At 46.0% G+C, this 26,319-nt stretch overlaps 1 protein-coding gene across 2 annotated transcripts in view; it reads left to right on the top strand.

Moving 5' to 3' along the window:
• Positions 1-25,417, top strand: part of LOC119445530 (monocarboxylate transporter 9-like) — a 69,556-nt gene extending 44,139 nt beyond the window's left edge. For both annotated transcript variants that reach the window (XM_037709795.2, XM_049663374.1), the window contains exons 3-8: positions 4,133-4,279; positions 7,521-7,664; positions 12,556-12,913; positions 13,627-13,881; positions 20,197-20,453; positions 22,952-25,417. In XM_037709795.2, coding sequence (XP_037565723.2) covers positions 4,133-4,279; positions 7,521-7,664; positions 12,556-12,913; positions 13,627-13,881; positions 20,197-20,453; positions 22,952-23,181 — 1,391 coding nt within the window. In that variant the 3' untranslated portion in view covers positions 23,182-25,417. The remainder of the gene's footprint in view (positions 1-4,132; positions 4,280-7,520; positions 7,665-12,555; positions 12,914-13,626; positions 13,882-20,196; positions 20,454-22,951) is intronic.
• The last annotated feature ends 902 nt before the right edge of the window (positions 25,418-26,319 follow it).

The raw sequence follows: 26,319 nt of genomic DNA, 5'->3' as shown, positions 1-26,319 counted from the left end.
CGATGGAATGTCAGATCGCTGCGACCCCGTCACGCAGGAAGTGCCAACTATCATGCACCAAGATTTAAAAATATGCAAATGCCACGTAGGTGGACTGAACCAAGGTAATGTTTCCCGTCGCTTGGAGATAGATTATTTTCTATATTCCACCTAATTAGATAATTAGTCATTTCATTATTGAACTTCTCAAATATTATACTTAGACGAAAAGTGTCAATGAGAAAATTGTAGAGCAATATAAAATACACGTAAAGTACCTCGAACGGCCAGTCGCACTGCAATATTGCGTGTATTCGCGGGCTTCTTTCACGCTCGGAAAAATACTTTTATGTAGCACGTATTGAGCAACAGAAAGCTGTATCGGGAGATTTTCATGTTGCTCTACAATTTTCTCATTGACACTGTTTATCTCATTATTATGTTTCAGAAGTTGATTTTTAAGACTGCAATTAGGTGGAATGCAAAAAATAATCTGAGTTTCTCCAAGCGACCGCAAATATCTCCTTGGTTCCGTCCAGCTACGTGGCATTCGCATATTTTTAAACCTTGGCACATGATAGTTGGGACGCCCTGTATGAGGAAACGAATAATGTATGAGGAAACGAATAACACTAATCCAAGAGAAGAGCTAGAGAAATAAAATCTCCTTAAAATGCGCGAAAAATAAAGCTGCAAAGAATTAGTTTCCAATGCGTGAGACCAGACCGAATAGGCTGAATTGCCAAAACTTGTAAACACAAAACACGCGACGTTGGAAATTATACTATTGTAATATTTGAGGAAGCAGAATATCAAGAAGAAGGTGGCTTATCACTGGGAGGAACAATGCATCAGCAACAATTTCGACTATTTATAATAAGAACAGTGCATGAATGCTGCACAACACTGTGCAGTACTCCCAACAGCTACTTAGCAGCAATTAGACGTAGGTGCAACGAATAAATGCAAATTCCGCGTGCAACTTGGTATGTGCGGTTAAAGGGTTTTGCGAGGACATGTACCGGACACATGTCGCACATTCTAATTAAACTTTGGGGCATTTGTAATAAAATATTTGTCAAGCAGAATAACTTTTATTGCGCCAAGAAATCATTCCTTCACAGAATTATGTCCATCCGACAACTGATACATCGAAGACAGCGAAGCCGTTTAATCGGGTTCGCACATCCTTCGGAGGCACGAGGGGTCTGCTTGGTGGCTCCCAGCCTTACTGGAACGCAGCAGCAGTGGCTGCTGCATTCGGGCATGGCAGTGACTTGTTCAAAGGAGAAGTTCACTGAATCCTTCATGTTTACAATTTAAGCGCTCTTAATTGTTTCCGAATTTCCATCAAAGTTATACAAAGGGAAACAATCAAGTATAATAATATACAATCATGTAAGTATGTAGCAAACGCATTCTTGGTGACGGCTCCCACGCATGTTGTATTGACACACCACGGCGGTCAGCTCGCACCGCCGCAGCCGTAAGAAGTTTGGCTGACCTCCAGCGGGAAGCCGCCATAACACGATGTAAGGAACAAAAACTACGAATTGCCGTTTAAAAAACCTTCCATATAGGTTCCTGTCTACTCGAATGAGATACAAGCCGAGTAACTAGTGTTTTGTGATCACTGATTGTTGCTGTACACACAGTGGCACAGCAGAAACTCTAGCGGGCTCATGGTGTGTGTAGGCACAATGATCATGCAAGCAGCGGAAGGGAGAACACTGCCCTTGGTCCACCACCGAGGTGGTTGAGCGTAGCGTTGACGGTGCGTCCACTTGGCTTCGACGTTTTTGCAGCCGAACGCACTCTGCCTTTGGCTGCAAAACTCTAACAAGACACTCTAACGATCCGCGCGTGAGCGACGCATGCTTCATCGATAGCGGGAGAGCATGATAACGCCGACACCGACGTTGACACGAACGCTCGTATAGTTTATAGCGCAATAACTGCAAACTAGGAAGTAAGGGCACTCGTACTACTCAAAATGGTTGTAAATTTTTATTGCAATGTCATCATTTAGTTGCAAGGAAAGGTATTGGCAACAGCATGATAGCGTCAGCGCTGATCATTAGGCTCTCTAAGTAATCCAAAGAAACAAACAAAGAAACAAACCAAAGAAACAGACATGTTTGGCGCCCGAATAATGCGGAGTGATGTTGTGCGGGTTGGTAGCACAAAATTAACAAAAATATCATCTTCCAGATGTACTTGAGGACGCCAAACACGCTTCAAAAGTGCGCCGAATCGGACAGACAATGGCATGCATCTTACGGCTACCTCTGTACTATATGGTTTTTATTTTATGGCTTTTATGTGAAAGGGGCCCAGTCTACGATAAGCAAGGGCATGAGGCCCAGGTCCCATACAATTGCCCCATACACACCCTATGCCATATCTAGCTGCACTTTAGGTCACTGAGGCATTTCCTTCACGGAACACAAGCCAAACTTTACAGTTTCTGGTACTAGCAAGTGCAGATTTACCCTAAGGTACTTGTAAGCAATTAATGTTTCGTGGCGTACTCTTTCGCATTATGCATAGCCTTTTTCTTCTCTATTGCATACGCAGCGTCACAGCTCCAGAGCGGCGGCGTTCCGATATGTGGGTAATGAAAAAGAAAAAAAAATATTTATTTGCAGAGTACCTGCACCACCCCGAAGGCATTATCCAAGGAAGGACAGTTAGAGAAAGATGTGTTAAACTGTTCACAGAAATAAGCAATAAATACATGAAGAAAAGTAACACCAAGGTAGAGCATACAATAAGTTAGCATTTTCAAGCGTAACAGAAAATTTAAACAAAATTAAGACTAATAATGCATTGTGATAGACACAGGCGGGAATAAGAATCGTGATTTGCTGAAATTACAAAACAACAGCTCGTCAAAATTAATTCTGAAGGCTGAATTTGTGCAGTTTTCCATATGTCACGTGTCTCTGACCGGTTTGAAAAAAAAACAGCGCTCAGTCAAGTACATGTTGAATGTTCTAATTGGTCAGGTCTCCTATCCTGAGGGCATTGAAGGTCTGAACGTTGATCCCGCATCCACAACCAGTAAATTAAGATGGTGAGTTCCAAGTGAGCAGCTTCACAATGGCAGAGACCATATATGCATAACTATACAGTATGTGCGGCGGCAAAACGTTGCACACAAGCCATTCGCCTCCAATAAAATTTACAATGGGTTCATTATACCCAGCCTATCAAAAAATTTCCTAGGACACATTTTGCATCTTTCTAGATTTGGCGAAACTTTTTTTGATGAAGTTCACGCGTTCTCTTTTAGTTTATAAGTTAGCCCCTTTAAAGATCGACCCAAATGTAGTTAGTTGGATCAGTGCCTTCCTCGATAACCGTGCTCAGCTCATGTTTGCTAGTCTCTTTGACTCTACTGCACAGCCTGTGCTTTCAGGTGTCATGCAATGTTCAGCTTAGGCTCTTTACTGTCATTGATTTATACTAATGATATTATAACTAATTATATTTTAACAATGCTTTTTGGGGCATGATTGTGTCGTTTACCGCAAAAAAATAACGAACCCATAGCGACATTGTTTGTCTCCAGGCTGATCTTGATAACATCTTTATTTGGGGCAAGACATGGCAGGTAGAATTAAACACGCCAAAGTGTAAATCAGGGCGCGTCTACCGTCATGCGGCGACAATCGCACACTACTTAACTGGCAACATGGTTCTTGATGCTATACTTAATCATATCATATCGTATACTTTATGCATATCATCAGGATGATATGCATATCACCCCTGATTTACCTTGGCAAGTTCTGTGTTCAGTCAGTCATCGCAAAAGGGTACGCGTTCGTCACCGAAATCTGCAGTGCGTTTCTTGAATGCGCCATTTTGGGTTGCTGGCTCATGACGTCACACGGATTCTGCAGAATTTTGCTATAGCGGAAGGTGGTTGATGTGGGACTGCTCCACCGCGTGGCCTGCGGGTCGGGACGTCTTCCTTGAAGGACATATGAGCTTGTTTCCGGTATATAGTAAAGAAACGGGTACGGCCATCCTGGAAACTGGCTTCAACACACCTTAACGAAGGAGGACTATGTGTGAAAGCAGATGCCACCTTATTTCCTTTGCTGTGAATTTAATGCGCCTGCGTCTCTACACTTCCTTGTTCCAGTGGCTTGCAGTCTGTCCACTTTCTTCGGCGTCGCCGCCCGCCGGTCAGCTGGCTTCCTCTACGTGGCCATCCTGCACACGTTTCAGGCCAGCCGAAGCGAGGCAGCGTGGGCAGTCATCATCATGACCGGCATCATATCGCTAGCAGGTGAGGGGCCACCCTTATAACACAGCGCCATTGGCAGCGCAACATTGATCAACATTGATTTCAACATTGATCCGCGTTCAACGAATGGAAGGATAACGCACTTATAGTTAGGGTGGTAAGCGAAAAGCCTTCGGTTGGTCTAGGTTGATGTTTCCATCTGACTTTTTAGGGGATTCATATTACCTAGTCATCGAAAATCTCCACCATAAAAAATATGGACATTATTGGTTATCAAGTTTTCATGTGTACTGGTATAATGCACCACCGCTAATGCACCAATACTGCATCGAATTACATGTAAACAATTACTTCTAACTGACAGTATAATTCAGCTACCATGTGCTGTAACCAATTACATCTGATCAGAAACTTTAATGAACAGACAAAGTGCAACAGGCTATGAAGATTCCAGCACTTGAATTTTACCGGAGCTACAGTAGAAAGCCCGTGGTCGTGTCACGCATCAGCGCGGCAGATGCGTGTGTTTATACATGCAAACCATTGCAGCCAGCAGTTGTTTCCTCATCTTAAGAGGAAGCTTCAGATCGGGGCCAACTCCGAAGCCACCTGTTTAAATACACGCAAAACTCAGAAATCCATTCCTGAGAGAACCACTGTACGAATTTAAGCGACATTCGTTGCATTTGCGAGAGGAAGGTGAATCCTAGTGACTATAGTTAGCAGAATGTTGATTTAGCGAAATGAATGTTTTACAGAAATTTGTAAAAATCGGTAAGCTTCACAAATATACAAGCACGAAGTTTAAAAATTCGTAAGACTGCTCGACAAACACATATCGCGCTCTGTACACTGCATTCGTTAGAGCATCTGAAGTACCCGCCGTGGTTGCTCAGTGGCTATGGTGTTGGGCTGCTGTGCACGAGGTCGCGGGATCGAATCCCGGCCACGGCGGCCGCATTTCGATGGGGGCGAAATGCGAAAACACCCGTGTACTTAGATTTAGGTGCACGTTAAAGAACCCCAGGTGGTCCAAATTTCCCGAGTCCCCCACTACGGCGTGCCTCATAATCAGAACTGGTTTTGGCACGTAAAACCCCATAATTTAATTTAATTTTAGCATCTGAAGTTGATGAATTTGATATATGGATTTGCAGCTTACATAAATTTGTGACAATTATCCCGAGGGTTTTGCAAAAGCTCGACCCATAAATTAGTAGTATAGTCTAAAACGCTGCATAGAACATAAATTTTGTCACTTTTAGATGTATTATTAGGTGCAGTGACCGAATTGTGAATGTTTCTAAATTAATTAAATTGTGGGGTCTTAAGTGCCAAAATCACCATCTGGTTATGAGGCTCGCCTGTGGTTCTTTAACCTGCACTTAAATCTAAGTACACGGGTGTTTTCTGCATTTCGTCTCCATCAAAATGCGGCCGCAGTGGCCGAGATTCGATCCCGGGACCTCGTGCTTAGCAGCCCAACACCATAACCACTAAGCAACCACGGCCCGTTTCAATGCTGAGTTACAGCGTTGTAAACTTGATAGTAACGTTCTTGAAAATTTTGAAATTTTCACCAATTCTTGTAACAAAATTGACAACCCAGAGAAAACATCCTTACTGCAGCCACTACAATTTTGCGTTTTTCTTTCCAATGCAACAAACCTTATCAAATACCATGCAGTGGTTGACGAGAAAAACGATTTCTCCGTCCCTATGCATTTAGATAGGGGACCCCGAGCTAAAGTTTCCACCTAAGACTCAACCAGATGCTGGCCTACAAATTGAATCTATGTTCATTTCGGACGTTGACGCCAGATCACATACGCATGATATTTTCAGCTTTTCACGGGCCCTGCCCGGAGCGCCTACCGGGAGGTCGCTGAGCCACTGCGCCTCAGCAATGAAGCACAGTGCTTCATTGCTGGACGTAGGCGTGAGCATGGCACCTCTGCACGGGACTGCAGAGGCTGCACTGCAAGAGCCAAGGCAGCTCGCTAATAAAATCTGGCAGGAAAGTAACGTAGAAGCGATCGATTACTTTTCAGTGATTCGGAAATTACTGTCGTGGCGCAGTAATTAGTCACTTTAATCAATAAGACTTTTGAATAATGTAAATGTAACTGTTATCGGTTACTTTATTCTGTATAGCGCAAAAATATGTGTAGCGTTATGAACATCGTATCTTTATGCAAATTACATAATTTATTCCTAACAAGTCAGGGCTCCGGCTGCGTCTTCGCTAAGCGCTGGGCTGCCGTTATATTTCGATTCTGTCCATCTAAATTGCTAAATTTTTAGAATAAAACATGTACCGGGCCTCGCAGAGCACTGCTTACTATAGGCATTTCATATACTTGATACAATAACTTAATTATAGCTTTTCACGTGCCGAAAATTCGCACTTGGTTGAGAGACGCCGTAGCGGAGGGCTCTGGCTAATTTTGACCATGTGGATGACTTTAACGTGAACCCGAAGCACGGCACCACAACCGTTTTCGCATTCCGCGTAATCCTTTGGAATGCGGCCGCCGCGGCCGGGAAACGAACTCACGACCTCGGGCTCAGAAGCGCGACGCCATAGCCCTTAGAAGCCATGGCGTGCACTTCCTGTGTTACGTGAGCGCTTTCGTTCCGTTGTTTATTGTATAAGTAAGGAAGAATAAGATGTACTGGTTATTTATCATCTAAAGAAGGCAAAGGCGGAACGTAGCACGGTAGTGTTCGCGACCAGCGCACGCTGGATTATTTGATTTTACAATATCAAATAGAAAACGTGCTCGCTTGCTTTGCTTGCTTATAGACCTTAATTTGAGCGCGTACGTTCTTTGGTACCGGCTTACCTTCCTTGATTATTAGTACAAATTGTGGCAGTGCAAAAGCGACTTAAAGACATGAATCAGAGGCAAACAAGGACAGACGCTGAGAAACAATTGACAGTTTTCTAATGTTCATATATGAAGTACAAAAGGCTCATCTACGCGTGCATACACTTCAATCCTAGAATTTTTGGGGAAATCTTTGTCGCACTCAATAAGTGAAATAGAAAGGGCCGATACGCAATCATAAAGTCTTTTTTTAATGCCTACATTGACTTTTCGTATCTTTGCTACGTTCTTAAAAGCATATGTTGTTCAGTGGATGCCCTGTACGTAACGTGCGCCAATGTTGTTATTTTTTTGCAAGCGAAATGAACGCCAGCCAACCAACTCTCGCAAATGTCCACCTTGCTACGTTCTTTGAGCACTCAAGGTTGCCTATCGTGTTTGCATTTTCGCAGGACTGATCTCTGGTCCAATGGCGCACAAATATACCGCCAGGCCCGTAGCCATCACGGGAGGTGTGATAGCGGCCTTGGGACTGATGCTTTGTTTCTTCGCAACACGCATTGAACACCTCATCATGAGCCTCGGAATACTCCACGGTGAGTTGTAGCACTTTGGGCACGTGCTAACATTGCATGCTCGATAGTGGCTCAAATTTAGGCAGCTCTTAGTGCCAGCAACCATCCGTGCAATTTCTCAGCCTTACACAGCACCCTGGAACAAATTTAAAACACACGATGGAAGAAGGAATAATTGAAAAAATGTGGTTGATCCCTCTTATATAGGAATCGGTATAGAACACGAAAGTGAAACGTGTCGTCACAGAAGTAGTGTAATGTTTATTGCACATTGATATATAATGTCTATTGGTGTTTTGTGGCTAAAGCGCCCTTAGGCGTTGATGCACCCACGCTGACGCCTGGTGGCACGTCTCCTCCATCACGACTACCAACGTCGATGACCATGAGCAACCGTCGTGCATATGGAAGCTGCACTACGCTGCACACGCTAGCACAACGCGAAAGACGAAGCACGTAACTGACACACTAATACAACGCGCAAGACAAAGCACGTAACTGAATCGTCACCGAGTCAAATCAGCGCGTACAGCGCGTCGTAATTGCAGCCTCCGCGATCAACTTCAGAAACATTTTCAGAGCTAATTGCGGAGGCCACGCTCCGCTGTGCTGAGTACGGTGAACGCCACCTGGCGTTGGTAGTGCTTCTTGATGCCAGCGTCCCTTCGAATGCTGGCATCGAGGCGTCGTAGTGCTGAGACCACCGAAGCGTTCACTGTCGGTGCGCGTTAGTGTCATAATGCAGTACTTCTCTTTTCTGCTCGTAGGCGGCGGCACCGCCCCGAGCAAGAGCGCGGGTACACGGAGGAGTGTTAGATATATAAGGCGCGTCTGTGTAGCTCTCTGCGATTGCGTTTGTGGCGCAATGGGTTAAACGCTCGGCGATCTATCGTCGCGGACCGAGAGGTCGTGGGTTCGATTTCCAAATTTTGCATGTTTGTGGAACTTTTTCTTCTGGTTTCTTTCTTTGTATTATGTTCGTGTACATTGTAAGCTGACGTATTTCCGTGACGGAAATACGTCAGTGAAGTCTTGGTGGACCCCGGCATAAAACACTTTCGTGTAAAAAAAAATGCAGATCCAATGCACATGTTGGAATCTATGTGAAGCGAAGCTTTAGCAAAGTAGTTAAATAAATGGTTTACAAGTAACGGCGATACGTACAATTTGGTTTACTTTCATCCCATGGAACGAGTAATCTCGTGGAGCGTAGTTCTTTCTCTACAAGGAAGGTCACAACTTAAATGGGGTGCAATTTTTATACTTGTGCATTGCATCGCTTACAGGCTATGCCGAAACGCGAACTCCCATTCAGGCGGTTGCACAGTCTGAGACGTATACGCACCGAAGTCATAATGGCAACGGCGACCTACGAAGCTTGTTTAAGAGAAAAATGGTGATGGCAGGTTCGTGCATAGGAAAGCACGACACGTATCGAGCAACACTTAGGGATTTGTCATAGTGTCACCTCATTTGTCATTGTGGAATATGCCCATTCTGGAGGAGATGCCAAGAATGGGCACATTCCCTGTGGGCCATACCGAATGGCTCGTGACCGCATGCGGCTTTTGGTTGTTTCCGTAAGTCGGAAGACGTCTGAAAGGTACCCAGCTTTAAACCCCAGAAGATATGAAAGGCAAAGCAACGGCTGCCCTAGCAGCACTTCGCGAGGAGGTGCTCGAGGACTTTTAAGAAGTGGAGGGACCGTTAGACTCAGTGTCTGGAGGCAGGAGGTAACTACTTTGAAGGAATTACAAGGGCAGAAATACTTAGTCATCACTTTTTTTTTCTTTTTTTTGCAAGATTGGACAGTTTCAGAGAGGCCTTGTACATACCGCTCTGCTTTTTAGACCCGCCGTGGTTGCTCAGTGGCTGCTGAGCATGAGGTCGCGGGATCGAATCCCGGCCATGGCGGCCGCATTTCGACGAGGGCGAAATGCGAGAACACCCGTGTACTTAGATTTAGGTGCACGTTAAAGAACCGCAGGTGGTCCAAATTTCCGGAGTCCCCCACTACGGCGTGCCTCATAATCAGATCGTGGTTTTGGCGCGTAAAACCCCATAATTTACTTTTTTACTCTGCTTTTGAAAGTGTCACTCTTTGGCTCAAAGTATCCCCTCAAGAACAATATTGAGAAAGGCTGTGGGTATGTCAACAAGGAAGGTTGCAGGCCTTTCATGCAGGCCGCACAGAGAGAGCTGTACATGAATCTATTTCAATGATTAACTGTTCCAGTGTCCTTCTCTGTGCATCATCGAGTCCTCGTGAAAACAGTGTATCGAAAAGCCATACAATGCAGGTAACAATTGGTTAAATAAAAGCACCTGAGCTGGTTGCATGCGTGGTACCTTCATTCACGTAGCCAAGTCACCTAACCAAGCCAAACCATGTGTCGTATGTAGGACATCGGTTAATGGCCAGTGCTAAAGGCAGGAGCGCCTCGCGCGGTTTTTTCTCCGCGCGGTTCGATGTTAGAGACTGTCATTATTCTTACCTAAAGTAAGCAATAAATAAAATTAGTATAACTTGCCGTTAGAAAGTGAACCGCATGATTGGAAAGATGACGGACGAAAAGGCACTAGTTCACAAAACGCCAGACGACTTGTGGTCCATGATTAGTCCTAAATGATACACTAGCGTATCTGATGTGTAGCATGTGGTTCACGTGGACATTTTATGCCTGTGCCGTTTCAGGTGTTCACTTTGATACGAGTAGTGTTCTTCTTAGTTGCCGCATCGCGTATTAATTTGAGTGACAAACACTGGAGTACTTCATGCATAATACAAGGTGGCTAAAGAGAAATACCAAATAAAATTTAAAAGTGGGGCTGTATAAATAAAGAGGTTATCTTTCTCGCAGCACAATAGTAAAAGTGGCGATAATTCACAATTGACATTTTTATACATGTACTTTCAAGAAGGGATGTGGCGGCAGGTTTGACGAAGATTATTGCTACGCATTCACGCTGTGGCTATGTCGTATGGTCCTAACGGACTATAATTCGCCTATGGTTCGCGGCCTATGGTCACGCCCCTACAGGTGCCCTCCTGCAACGACCACGTTTATACAAACTATAGATGTGACAATAGTAGGATGTGTGCAACATTTTTAATACAGTAAAATTTCGTATTTAGCTCTTTATTCAGTTACCTTAGGAACACATGCTGCAACTACTGAATTTAAAGGAGTGCAGTAATTGAACAAAATGCGGTAAAGTTGCGAATGTCACAAATTTCCTGACACTAATGCCCAACGTCACTTGGCAGATGCAATGTTAATAAAATTGCAGGACATAACTACTGCCAAGTACCCAAGGAAAAATTAATGAGAACACAACTAATGACAGGCGAATGCCTATTCATGCAAGCTGATGCATGCATTCATGAAAATATCAAAAGCGGTGCTAGCCTCAGAGTGCAGCTCAAAAGAGTCTACATGTACTCACACAATGAGCAGAAGTACCAGCAAGCATACGGCATAACGCAAGCCGTTATGGACAGCTAGTCGAACGCTGGTCTTGCAGCCGAAAAGAAGGGGAGATGGATTAATGATGACCCTTTAGAATGGTAGTTCTGCTCGTGATGAGGTCACGTGGAGACCGGTGCTCGTTAAAGGCGCTAATGCAAGTTCTTCGCGCTCTTTTCCAAATGACCTACGAGACCAGCAGCCACTGTCAGACATCGCAAATGTTGCCCCCAACGGAAGGATCGATGACTACAGACACGGGTGATTCCGTCTCTGAATGCATTTAGCAATGAATGGTTTTCATTCCGCACTCGTAATGCCCGCCTGACAGTTAGTAATTTTAGATATACCGCACTGGTGATTGCTACTTACGGAAAGAAAAGCAACACGCTTTCTAATGTCACCCTGCACCAATAATAATGCCTCTTCGAAAAGGTAACGTCTCTACGTGCTCTTTAGTATTGAGTAGGGGCTGCTCAAGCCTTAAAGGGACACTAAACAGCAGTGCAAAATCTGTTTGAGCTCGCGAAGTGGGCCCTTAATGCTCTGCTATCGCCATTATCGCGAAGAAAGTTGGTTATTATTAGTAAACGTCAGTGGCGCACCGACGGGGGGGGGGGGGGGGGGTTGGGGGTTGTAACCCTCCCCCCCCCCCGAGGCCGACTTAACCCCCCCCCCTATTTGTTTAACCCTTTTTCTTTCCTTGCACACTTGAGTACTGCAACTGAGGTGTAAGACGCGCAATCGTCTGCACACTCGCAAAAAGCGCATTTTTGACAATTTCCCGTGAAGAAATTGAAATTAGTGCTGTTTGGATGGTATTGGCAAACCGTCAACCCCCCTCCCCCCCTCCCCCCTGGCAGAGAACCTGGGTGCGCTACTGGTAAACGCACACCTGAACTTTCAATTCTTAAGGTTCCGGCACCGAAACGTGGGCATCGGTACATTGCTGTGACGTCTTCAATCTGGTACTACTTGCGCGTACTTGAGTGTATTATCGCAAAAAAATTTTCGCCCACCTCCCAAGGATGAGTCTGATTTTGGCTGAATGCAAGTAGCCTTTGTGGCCAATACATACTGACTATACCTGAGTGAACGCCGGCAATATTCCAACTGCGATTGGTTGTGGGACGTATACAGGGTGGCGTCTCCAGGCGCCTTCCGTAGTTGCATCACTTCTCAGTTTACCAAGCCTCCTCTCATGTTAAGAGTGGCCGTTTTGCTGTTACAAAAACCTGACTTACTACTACAACATAATACAACTCTGTCGGTTGAACATATTCGCTCACTCATCCTACACAGCTATCGCGGTGGGTACTTGTGCGGCTCAGCGTAAATCCCTTATTTGCGGAGTGCAGAAGGTTGGCGTAAGTGCCGCACTTTAGGCATACCTTTTCGTGTTTTTTTGTTCTCTCTCTCTTTCTCTCCGCTTGACCTGACTTCAGCGATTGGGAGCGGCTTGGTGTTCGTGGTAATTCCGACGGTGATCAACGAGCACTTCGTCCGCTACAGGGGTCTGGCCATGGGCATCAACTTCGCTGGCTCCACCATGGCGACGTTCGTCTTCCCCAAGATGCTTGAAGTGCTCACCGACACGTACGGTTTCCGGGCGGCCATGCTGCTGTTCGGTGCCATCAGCCTCAACTCCGTCGCATTCAGCCTGTTCCTGAGGCAGCCGGCGTGGTTAAAGAGGCGTCTGCAGGTTCAAGCGAAAGCAGCAGCCGCAGCAGCCGAGATAGCCGCGGATGCTGAACAAGCGCGGAAGGCTCCCAGTGGCTCGCCAGAAGTCGTCAACGGTGTCTCGTATGTATTTCGCGCACTTGCTTGTCCTTTGAAGCTGATCACGCAGTAACGAGAACATCTGGACAGTCGGTAGAGCATTGCTAAAGCTAAATATAAACGCTAGGAGACAACCTCGTAACACGCTGATTGATACAACCGTTGGATTTTTCTTATTCACCCTTACTGCAAAGAGCACAGGCGCCGTGACAAATGAAGATACTAAATGTCGGTAGACAGGGCATCTGTGATTTCGTTCTGACATCTTGCGGTTTAAACAAGGGCTTCTTCTAAATGCTATGCCCAGAGACAGAAATGGTCAATCTGAGTGCGACTTACTACCGCGAAATGGGTGACATAAGTGAGATGAAACGTCGCAAAATAAGTGAGAGGGAATTCTTTGTGCCTCGCTTCTGGTGTCCTTTTCTCTTTTCCTGGTGCAAAACTTTATGCTTTACTTATGATTAGGTGCTGCACTTTCTCCGGCACGTCTCTGGTTTCTCGTATTCATGGATGGAAGAGAAGCCCAGCTGCGGCTCTTTTTGATGTGTGGCTTTTACTCTAGTGCTTTCATATTGTACTCTTTTTTTATCGCTGTGGAAGATCTAGTGAATGTCTTATTTAGTTGACTATTGGATTAAAAAAAAAACTAGAAAAGGAGAAACCTGCTCAGTTTCGATTGCTTAACGTAAGGTCGTGCCAACGGCCCATGAAAGGTTGTATTTTTGTTTTTGCAGACCAAAGAAGAATATTCGCAACGCACCAGCACCGGGCTCGTTCCGGCACGCGCTGACGGTCTTCTCTTGCCCCATGTTCTACCTGGTCGCCTACTCGTACATCGCGTTCATCTTCGCCTTCGAGTGTTACATCTCGCTTCTGGTGGACTTCGCCACAGACAAGGGCGTCAGCTTTTCCCGGGCCATCACCATGCTCTCCATGAGCTCGGTTGCAGACTTGGTGGGCCGTCTCACGCTGCCTCTGGCAGCAGATAGGTGAGTCTCGCGTACACATTTCCAAGTTACAGTCGAACCCGGATATATCGAATCCACATATAACGAATTACTGGTTATAACGAAGAGCAGTAAAATCCCCTCGAAAGTTTTTGTATAAAATGTTTATTTTATATATAGATTTACCTATATAACAAACTTTCTTGCGATCCCCTTCAGTTTCGATATATCCGGGTTGGACTGTATGGTGTTCCGCACCTTTCCGAAAGTGTTGCTTGAGAGATCCTCGGTCGATAGGAGCAGGGCAATAGCGCACGCTAATGGCAGAGTACATTATTTGAAGAACGACACATAGTAGCCCTTTGCCAACGTAATATTAACAAAGGAAAGCTGGAAGTCTATCTTAGAAAGTTCTCTAACACAAGCCTAGATTTAAGGCAGTGAACTGGCGCTAAACGCAAACATGCATATAGCCGCATCCTACTGTTAGTCATTATCATCACTCTTATCACCCTTCTTTTTTTCTCTCTTCCCCTTCCCTCTGATTAGAGTAGCAGGCTAGCAAAAGAACGACGCCTGTGTGCTTCTAATAAATTCTCTCTCTCCCATATATAGGCTACATGACAGTATTTAAAGCACAACTGAAACGAAATTCTGAACCGCATAAAAACCCCCGTTTCAGATAATGTAGACATAGAGTAGCCTCTGTGGAAGGTTTTGCGCTTGAAATGCGAGTGGATACTTCACAAGACGCTCGCAAAAATTGCTCTTTTTCATATCGGAACTGAAAAATAAAGAAAGAAAAAAACACCGCCATTACCACTCGCCGGAAGTGAAGTACTGTTCAGGTTGTAGAGAACCAGCGCCCAGGTTACCTGCTTCGCTTGCTTGTATACCGTTCCCGTGTATCAGCGAATAGGTCCCGTACGTCTACTAGCCACAGGGTTAATGTATACTCTGGTAGCTGCTTCGTGCGCTTTATCCACGCAATTGCGCGGCCAGGTGTTCCTTCCGAGTCAAGCCGGTTTTGTTTATCTGGTTGTCTACGTTCTACGAGCAGAGCCTCGATGCGTTGTCTGCGCTCGGAGAAGGAGAGCGCAGTGGAGCGGCCAAGCTAAAGCGCAGATATAGTCCTGCGCTACGCGTACGCGATTCATGCGCGGCAGAGTTACGCTACGTTGACGAAAATTAGATGCTCTACAATACCGGGCGTCAAAAATTGTGCTTTATGGTTTTCTTTATATTAAGCACTGGGAGGCACGCGAAGACCACCTGCGCAAATAAAAAATGTATCCAGGGGGACAGAAAGTGAGATGATAATTATCGCTGTCAGCAGCTGAATTAACTGAAATTGAATATAATCAACTTGTTATTGACTGCAGTAAGTGTGTATGTTTGTATACAAAAGTTAGATGCAGTCGTGATTCTACATAGTTTCACTTGGAATTCTTCTATCGTGTCTATGCTCCGAGATATCCGACACGAAATTTTCATTGTCATTCGCATGATAACGCATTCAAGAGTGAGGATCGGCGCAAAGCTCCCTCCTGATGTGATGCTGCTGTTGCGTGTGGCGTTTAGTCTGACAAGGGGGCGGAGGCATTGGCAAAGATGATAACTGTCCCCATTTCCCTCTCGGCTGGTGAAATAAAAAAAATGAAGAACCCGGAATCCGATGTCGTAACACGCGACCGCACAGCCTGTAACGATGGCGGCAGCTGTCATGCCAAGATAATGGCGCGAGCGGAGAAGCCGGAGGGCAGCGCGCGTGCGTAATGGTGACAAGAGGAGCGGGCGTGATCCTTACCTAGGCTACGCATATCATGTGACTGCTGAAGCCAACGACCACGCAATGAACCCAAGAAATGCTGAGCTACCAGATGCGATGGATATGTGATTTGATTGCTTGTTTTGGATTGCATTTCTAGAAAGTTGACGTTGAATGAAGACACATTTCGTAAGTTGCATAGCCTTAATTTAGAACATGTAACCGTTAATTACACGCACCCACTCACACTTTCACCGACTGCATGCCGTTGCCGATACACGGGATCGGCCTTACGGGCACGATCGCGCTCGCGCTTACGTTCGTGTACGGCAGCCTCTTCTGCCGTGCGCTACACCCGCGGCCTACCCATAGTGACGGCCCGGAATGCATTGCGTGACGCGCGTAATGCAAGTGCAGATATATAAAGTTCGTCTGGGTAGTGTGGCGTTGCAGTTCCCATTGTTCTTATCGGCACAACTGCGAATATAAACTGTAGTCTTCTGCGATTGTGAGCGCAGATAGTGGCATTGTGTAAGTTGGCTTTCCTGCAGCGCGTTTTCGGCACTCACGGACGAATCAGTGAGATATAGAAAGCTTATGCAGGGCCTCAGGGTTAAAGATTATGCAGGGCCTCAGGGTTAAAGGTAGTCATATATATGGAAGGCAGCCGCTTAAAATGCCAAGGAGGGCCACAAGCTGTGATCATCATCTAAGCCACAGAAAGATAGTCGATGGAGGGCCTGCTGTCTCTGGATTGGTCGGCGCCTGTGATTCCTATAGAATATGATTTATACGTGTCAATGATTGAATGCTCCATATGAGCCACGTGGGTGGTGGCGCCTCGCAATTATCAGCCTACAGATGGATGGATGCTATGAGCTTCCCCTTTGAAACAGGTCAGTGGGTTGCACTACGTAGTTTTTTCCCTTCAGTTCTGCTGGTTAGTGCCATGTCTAGGTTATTGCGGGTGTTAATGTGGCTTTGATTATCATTGGCCTCAGTGTGATAACTTCTGCTCATATTCATACAGAATTATTTGGTTGCTACCGCTCGAACTAGAATTCGGCATATGCTGTAGAGTTGTACCAATGGACTGCAAGGTAGTGCGCCTAATCCTATTTAAAATGAAATTATGCGCGATGAAGCAAGCACTTCGCTGTCTGCAGAAAGCCTACGGCTGCTCACTGAACTGCGTATCGATGCCTGCACAAAATATATTAGACAGCACAAGTTCCGGAAACCAACCCCCAAACTTAAGTTTACTGTAACAGAAAAAGCTCTTCCCCTGTCGAGAAAATGGGGGTAAACAAAGCTTGTGGAAAGACGACATTGTCGCAGGCGTTCGGCTTCGTTTGCCCTAAACTTAGGGTCGGCGTCTCTTCTCTGACGTTTGGCCTCAACAATGCACTCCCGCAACACGCGGTCCGGGGCTCTTTAACTGACGTTTCGCCTGGGCTTCGGAAGGCCTTACGCTAGAATCGCACAAGCTTCACTTACCCCCATCTTGTCGGTAGTGGAAGTGCTGCTGATTTTGTCTCTTTGGGTCCCTTTTGTGACAAAGGTATTTCAAGGTAGAGAACTGCATGGGCCTATTTTTTCAGCCCAGGCCCGGCCCGGGCCCTGTTTTTACGTTGCGCTGCCTGCCCGAGACCCGGGCCCGGCCCGAGCCCGAAAATAATCTACGTTACCCGCCCGGCCCGGCCCGCCACCCCTTTACCTTAGGCCTGAGCCCAGCCCGAGCCCGGCTCGAAACCGGCCCGAAGCCAGCCCGAGACCGAAAAAGATCACCGAGCGGTATTGAAAGATCAAATAAAGAAGAGAATGAAATTAATTTATTCTTAATTCATAAATACATGTCATATGCAATTATTAACACCATTTGAGTGGTCTGAACGCAAATACCAGCACGCGAAGTAGTACGAATGACCCTGCCGAGCAGTAAGTATAGCCAGCCGCTTCCAACGGCGCGACCTTGAGGCGGCCCAATCAACTTCGATCGCAGCGCCGCCACAGTATATTTCCACGTCGGGCGCCTTACTGCAAAGCATGCGCTGCCTCAGCCGTTCGTCCCACTCAACCGTATTCTAGTACACTATAGCAGAAGCGCAGCCACGACCGGTCGTGAGCGCAGCGCATGGATGGAGTAAATGGAGAAAGAAAGCTTCTCGTTCCGCTTCTGTGCAGCGTAATGCGCTGCTGCTAGGCACCCGGTTGAGAACATGCGTACTATTATGGATGGACGCAGTGCCATATTTCAGCCGCGCGACGAATTATCTTATCTTACCAGTCATCTTTTTACCAATTGGCCTTTGAAGACTCAGCAAGTCGCGAACACGCTTGCACCGCGCTGAAAGCATTAATTACATTGATTTTGGTAAGGGATACAATGGCATCCTTTAGTTTGAGGACACTTCGGTCTTTCTGGACTTTTACATTCCGTTCAAACAGCGCAAAATACGACGGAAGAAGAAAAGGGAAGTACACAGGAGTAGCACTGCTAGCTTCCAGCTGCGCCGGGGCAAGAGGTTTTTCAGAGTCGAGACGCGCGAGGATAACTCGCAGCACGTTACATGCTCACCACCAGAAAGTCCGAGCCCGGCACGGACCCGCGTCAAAATACCCGAGCCCAGCCCGGGCCCGGGTCAAGGTCAAAAAGCACATGCCGTGCCCGAGCCCGTGAAAGAACTGCCTGGCCCGGCCCGGCCCACGGGCCGGGCGGGGCCCGGACTTTCGGGTAAGCCCCAGCCCGTGCAGTGCTCTAGTTCAAGGGCAGTTTACAGGTCCCCGAGCCTACAGGGGGATGTGCCATTGAGCTTGGACTCTTTCTGCACTATCACCCGGATCGGCCCACATGACAGGGGTATGTGTAATTGACCCTGGACCCTTTCTGCACTATCACCAGGATCGGCCCACTTTTCAACGTGACACCACCACCACCACCGCCGACACCTGTGAGCCTATAAAGCTTCGCTTAAAAAAGTCGCAGTTCCGCTCGGAAGGCGAAGCATGAATTACGATAGCAAATTAGTAGAGAGCTATACGGAGTAAGGATAGTAGTTTTATCGGCTGTATAAACTTGGACACATTCGCTTACTAACTGAATTAAGAAGCATGGTGTCAGCGTGCACAAGCGAGCATAAATAGATCACACTCGATAACCGCAGCACAACCGCTGTAAGAACGCTGGCGTGAGCAAGCGCGCAAGCAGAAGCGAGCGAAGGTTCGTGCGGTCTATCGCTTCAACGGAAACTGAGCAGCGAAAACACACCGCATACAAAGGTAGGAGCCTCGTTGCAGATCGCTTTCAAGATACGGTGCGCGCGACCGCCTGCAGCCGTGCAAAGTACAAGTACGCAGTTGCTCGCAGAGCAGAAACCGCATCCCCTCCATCCCGTGCTGCCAGCCCGCTTTCCTCCTTTCGCATGCGAGATTCCAGTTCCCCTTGCGCCCGGTAGCGTGATACCCATTTGGTGCCGCAGCCCAACGTCGCCCCGTTTCCTTCCCTCCCATCCCCCACGACCTTTCGCGCAACGAAATACGTCGCGTTTGCTTTCCGCCGTGCATTCGCTCCCCGTGAAAGCGCGCGTCCATCGCGCGCTTTCACGCGCACATACAGCATATAGCGCGCGGCGACAATTTTATCGCCCTTGAACCTTAACGGAACCTCACGGCACGACGACGGCGATGGCGACGCCGAGTGCGGAACTCCGCTTGGAGTGACCATATAATGGCTATCGCAATAAAAAACAAGGCTGGTATTTTTACGCTCAGAGGCACTGAACGAGGGGGCACGGATCGACTGGACCTGACTTATCCACAGTTCGCGACCCTTCACGGCGGCCATATTCCTAAACTGATCATTTCTATCAACTGCTTCACAGTTCCTAGGTGAACTGATATACTGAGCTTAAAAGTGAACCTTGGAAGATAATTTATTCTCTGTGAGTTCTGCTTGAAGTAAACTGTTGCCCTCCACCCAAAATTCGGAGTATAACGCCAACATTTAGCGCGATGGCGCCTCACGATAGCAAATACTGGCACGACCAGAGGATCGACTCGGTCATGTCACGAAATCGCTGTTCCGCACAGTACTTCCCGGCCGTGGCCGGTCAGTACTGAGCCAATACTGGTAGTCATATGTGTGGTCCTGCAAGTTATAGTAATTTTGCTTCTGAATGCACATATAACATGTATCAGTGTTTGTTCTTTGATCGTTCTTTTTTTTGCTGACTCGCGGTTGAGTGCCAACCATACGGTGTAACAGACATTAAAGCCAGAGAAGACACAGGGGAAGTTCATAGTTATGTTCATTTGAAAAGCAGGAAGAATAGGGTCAAGAGAAATGAAATTGGACTGAGAGCTAACTTGCCGTTGATGTAGGCCGAAGCCCCATTCTCCGCATTACATGCTCGGCGCTTTACCAGTTAAGCTATCGCGGCGCAGTCCTGACGTGCACTCTTTCGAGTATTTGTGTATCCGTGCAAGACTAGCCCTGGAACTCCACCGTGTGAAACTTGAAGTTCATTTTGTGGCGAATCGTAGAACAAATATAACAGTACAAGCTGAAGCTTGCTGTTTTTCCTCATCAGGGGCTACATAAGTCGGCAGACGCTGCTGACTGTCTCGTTCCTGTGCCTCGGGTCGCTGTTCGTGCTGCTTCCCATGGCCTCAAGCTACGTCACCGTGTTTGCCTTCGCAACGGCGATCGCCTTCTGCATTGGCGTTGCAATCTGCCTGTTCTCGGTGCTACTGGCGGAATACGTGGGCCTCGACCGTGTCTCCATGGCCTACGGCATGGTGTCCGGATTCTCCGGTGTCACGTCGCTCTTCAAGCCGCTGATAATCGGTCAGTATTCAAGGCCCTGCTACACACTTTGAACTCCGAAGCATTTCTGTCGTGTGAGCTTGTGCCAAACGCTCATATCCCTTCAAGGCCCACGTCGATTGTGTTTATTTCGCATCTACTCTCCCCTGTTAACTTCTCTCACCTTCCTCTCCCCCCCCCCCCCTCTTTCTCAGGCATTTAATGGCTATGATTACTTCTTCCCTGTGCTTCAAGCTTGATTTTTTTCGTTACATTTGGCCTTTAACAAGTTTATTATGGTTTCTGCCTGAGCCCAACCAACGGTAGCCAAAACCTGCAGCGTAACTTACGGTAACATCTTGCCTACATTTCATTTCTTTTTTTAAGCACTGGAAAACGGAACCTATTGAGAGGGGTAAATAAATTGCCCATGGAGAGCCTAGCTTCTTCGGTTACCTGTATCGGTTCTGAAATCAAATAACGATGCTATATCGTATCGCTGCACTATTTTATTGTGTTATTATTTACAGCATAGTAGGGCTATTTCGGCATGAGCTGTAATGTACATTTGGATCCTAAAGCCTGTATATCAAAATTTGCGAATCTTGTCAAATGCCGCACACTTACTCATCTTGAAATAGGGAAAATGAAAGGTTGCACTTGGTAAAAATGTTTACAATATTTGACACATGCAATGATGTTTATGACGACGTACGTGCAGGCGAATAAGCCGGTCATAAACGACACAACTGAAAAGTAATTGTTTATGGTGCATCATGCAAATCACAGATGACAGAAACGAAGTTCCGTGAAAAAATTATATGAAAAAGTTTATTATTGTAATTATGGCTTAATTATTTAATTAAGCATTTAGATTTCCTGTAGAAGTAACGGAGGCCTCATCGAGTAGTTTAACTCACGGTTTCGAATTGTGCTTTACTGCCACAGGCAACTTCTAAAACTTGGTAGAGCTAAAATGACACCCTATATTGTCACGTAGTAGCGACAGCGAAGAACGCCGCAGCAAATCTGTGAATTATGAAACTAACTTTTTATTGGGCGAAATTGTGCCTACAAAAGCACTTGACATTCAAAGCACAACGTTAACTCCGAGCACAGTCAGTGATCGTCGAAATCTGATCTGCGGCTCAAGCGCGTCAGCTTTTATACATCAGTCGTCAAAAGGTCCAGCGCTATCGCTGTTGCCCACGTGCCTTCCAGAAACTACCGCACAATTCGTGTCGCGCATGCAATCTGATTATACGAGGTTCTGTGGGAACGTACACAACAGATAGAGTCAACGATAACATTCGAGAAAATTCCAAAATCATACAGGCGCGTCTTGCGCTGAGCGATTAAATTGAACATTTGCAAGCCGGTGAAAAGTGGTCACCGGAGAAAGATGAACAAGTACACGTGTCAATATACTGAGACACCTTTGTTTTATTTTATTTTAATTATGGCGTTTTACGTGGCAAAACCACGATCTGATTGCGAGGCACGCCGTAGTGGGGGACTCCGGAAATTTGGACCACCTGGGGTTCTTTAACGTGCACCTAAATCCAAGTACACGAGTGTTTTCGCATTTCGCCCCCATCGAAATGCGGCCGCCGTGGCCGGGATACGATCCCGCGACCTCGTGCTCAGCCGCCCAACACCATAGCCACTGAGCAACCACGGCGGGCGGTAGATCCTGATACCAGTGCGCGACGCCTCTTCACAAACTTTAATACGACAGCTTTACGCAGATGACAGAGGCATTCAGCAATGTTGGAATGTATTTCTACAGCGGAGCAGCTGGTCTAGCGAGAGCGATGGAGCGGAGAACAAGGAGCAGCGAAATGTAACGTAGAGAGACATGTGTACGGTGGATGCACTCAATTGCTCGATGTTCTCCACCTCAGTGCTTGGAGCTGGTTTCAATAAAGCGATGTCAGCAGTTAATCATCGAAGAGTAGAACGACTGGACCTGTGCGTGGGGCTCTCAATTAGTTAGCGATTATAGGGCTTCATGATGTTGGCGCTGCGTTGCACCAGCTGATCACGTGAACACGGAGGGGCGTTGGTGCGATAAAAGTAATACATAGTAGGGTCAGTGTTATACACAGGTCGGTGACGCTTATGGTAACTAAAACTGCGCGTCATTAGATTACTGTCCGCTTATCGAATTGTAGAGGTGCATGAATGCGAATACATTACAATCGCTCAAGTGCAGCTGCTATATGACCTATGGATTTTTATAAATAGCTTTCACTGACAGAACCATTTTATTGCGAATAAATTCTATCACTGTATGGCTAGTATAGAAGAATGCCAAAATACGACATAGTGGCTGTGGTAGGAATGACTACGCGGAAGGTTTGGCGCAAGCGAGAACACCTGGAGATGTATTCCATCGAGTCACAGTGAATTCATGGTATATGTATTGAATTGATTGCGCTTATAATCAGCTCCCACGCACTAAGCACGAAATGACATTTTTCTGTACATTAGAGCATATATAGCAGAAAAATGCAATAAAGGTCCTTCTTTCTTTTCAGGTTATTTTAGGGATGTCGTCGGGGCATACGACAAGCTCTTCATAATCTGCGGATCTGGAGTCGTCCTGGGTGGTCTTATTTGGATCGCTGTTCGCCTGGTAGACACGACCAAACGGTCCAGGCGATGGAATCTCGCCGATCCCGAGAGGAACATCACTGTACAAGCTCCATCCGTTCTGCCAAAGTATATCTGCAATGCAACAGAACTTCCCGCTACGTACTCACTGTGACAAGCTTCACTTCCCGACTGAATGTAGTGCAGAGGCGTGACTTCAATCCGGTGTACACGAAACTCTATGTGTATTTTGTGCCACCCGAGGAGCTTCGTGCCAATGCTTCGCCCTCTTGAAAGCTATGATAACTCTGTACTGAACTAAAGTTGCCACAACCATGCTCATTATACGCTATTTTTTAAGCAATAGCTGTCTTTGGTTTTTACCGTATTTTGCTATTTGTTAATTTCTGGTCCTTTGCGGTCAACTTCAGACACTGCATGTTACTAGGTGCTACTAGGCGCCGAATGAAAGTAGCACTGTACGGGACTATATAACCCTTTTATGTTGACTAATTATGGCGTACCTTAGTTCTGCGCGAGGAAAAAAATAATTCCTACATAAAACCAGAACGTAAAAGGTCGGCTTACAGGCACCTCCAAGGCACAAGGATTGGATAACAGAATGGTGAATTATATTTAACTTACTAGCTGCTTTCACTGATTTCTTATTTATTTAGCTACTCAGTAAGTGCTATTTGGGTGTTAGTTCGTTCTTTAACAATTTTCGTGACTGGGCAAGTCGTACTACAATGCGACAGAAATCTCATAACATTAAACAAACCAGACTGGTCTTAGTCTTCCATAACATAGGCACCACAAATTATCGCGAGTCGCACGCAGATATCGGAAGAAAATTACAGGCAACAAAAAAGAAAGCATGGCCGTTTATTGGAGACCATTGCAAAAAACAATAACCATGTACCTATGTAAATATACGTACTTGTATAGTATATGTGTGTATGTATGCGTTACTCATATCATGTGCTAAGATATGTTTGAAGAGCTATGGCTAACACAGATAACAACACAACTTTGGTTCTACCAGAATGTTCAATTTTTGGCATATGTGTGTATGCAGTCAGCATGTAATCGCGAAGCAAATTTTCGAGTGTATGCAGACGCAGGTGAATAAAGTATGTGTGGGAGTGCGGCATGTGCTTCGGTGGTAGAGCTGTTGTTGGCTTAGTTCTCAGGAAACCACACCACCTCTTTGGACGTAATGTGATGTGGTCCATGTTCTATAAAACCAAAGAATACTATGCCTTATTGTTCACGGTTGCTGTCATGTACTTGGTTTATCGCTATCTACGTATAGAGCAACAGTACTCTATTATTATCATGTTTTTTTTGTAAATCTATGTTGTTGAAATACTGTTTTATGTGGATGAAATGAGAAATTTTGGCTATTATCTTGTCGCGGACTGGCACTGTTGTCTTTCTTGAGGGCGACTGGCCTATGTGAACGTCCTTTGAATTGCTCAGGCCCTCGGCGTGCGTGCGCGAGCTCACCGTGTCCTGCCTCCCCCCTCCTCCTCTCTCTGTCTCATATTTCTATTCCCTCTTTCCCGTCCCCCAGAGTAGGGTAGCCAACCAGACGCATTTCTGGTTAACATCCCTGCCTTCGCTTTCTGTCCTCCTCCTCTACACATAATAAGTTGTTAAATATGTCGTAGTGATATGGAGCAGTAGCAGATATGGCGCATTCCGGAAATAAAGCAGCGCTTCGAAACGAACACTTATAGCCATCCGATAATAAAAAATAGCAACAAATTGCTACATTCTGAAATTTCTGTGATTGCACAAAAATCAATATAGCATCGGCCGTATAACTCCAATAATAAGTAGCTCAAAACGAAGAGTAGGATAGAGCGGCGCAAAAGCGAAAACAAGCCCAAACGAGTCATTTTGAACTTACCGCGCCCTAGCCTCTAACAGCGCCTTGCAAGTAGCGCGATATTGTCCCTACTTGTGTTCCTACACTACGCTTGAGCAGAAAGCTGGTGTAATGGGTGACAGACATTAGAGGGGAAAATGTGGACTGAGCGACTCTGAGTCAGAGGTCCGCCAAACAGGGCCAGAAATTTTCTAATTTATTTTTTCGAACAAGTATGCCGCAGTCTCAGTATTGTCCTCAATCAACAGAAAAATTTATTCGATTTTTTTTCTTTGCGATATACATTTTGGCGAAGTTCTCCTTCGGTTCGTTTGAATAGTCACTTTAGTAATATTATTTGAGCAATATTCTAAGAAAGGAAAAACGCGCCAAAGCGGCCTTCGTGAGTCCTAATATAATCTTGACGTAGCTCATTGTTTGGGGCTACTTCATACATTTCTGTTTTCTTCTCTAGGACGGTATAGGCGTACGAGAGGAAGTCGTCCATTGCTGCTTTCGCCGAAAATTACATGCAATGAGTGCAGAAGCCTTCACCAACAGAACTGCTCTATTGGAACTGCGATAAAGGTTTTTCGTATGCACGTTGAGCGTATTGATTATGATAAAAGATTCCATAAAACTTTTCTAGTGCCAATAATCACAAAGGCAAAGAATGCGGAGGCGAGCACAATTCTCACATTACCTCTCTACAAGGCCACTTTGTTCGCAAATGCTGCCAAAAGGTCAAGAGTCTCGCGCACCCAGAAAACGAGAAACCGAAAAAAGCGAAAGAAAACGACCGCAAGAGCACCTATTCAGTGCACCAACCCTTGAGTAAATAGTGTTCCTCTAGCCACACGACTAGCACCAATGGCTACTGGCAGTGCATGCTATGCAACTTGTGGATGCTCTGTATGAATTCAGTGCACAAGCTGCAACGAGTGCGCCCATGAAGACAGCGCGGGCAAGCTGATTGGGCAAGCTGAAGTGTCTGATTGGCAAGCATTCAATTGTGTTATTTTGTGGGTCGTCTAATTTTTTCTACGCTACTTGTCTCTATTTGCCCCGAGTTGAGGTAAAATAAGACATTTTTCACTTCTAAAAAATATTGTTGAAATGACACTTACGCTGAATGGCACAATAATTTTGGTGACAACGAAGGCAAGGGCCTGAACACCAACTTATTAGCATTGTTATAAGTATCAATTTCAACAAAATATCACCATCAGTTTGAACATTTGTCTAATGTTGCACCACCTTACCCAACACGGAAATGAACAGCACAGAAGGCACCTACACACACACACACACACACACACACACACACACACACACACACACACACACACACACACACACACACACACACACACACACACACACACACACACACACACACACACCTGCAGAATTTTCAGCCATTGATCGGCGCACTCAGGA

Source organism: Dermacentor silvarum, chromosome 3, assembly GCF_013339745.2.
Source record: "Dermacentor silvarum isolate Dsil-2018 chromosome 3, BIME_Dsil_1.4, whole genome shotgun sequence".
Taxonomy (NCBI): domain Eukaryota; kingdom Metazoa; phylum Arthropoda; class Arachnida; order Ixodida; family Ixodidae; genus Dermacentor; species Dermacentor silvarum.
This window is presented reverse-complemented; position numbering and strand designations above follow the sequence as displayed.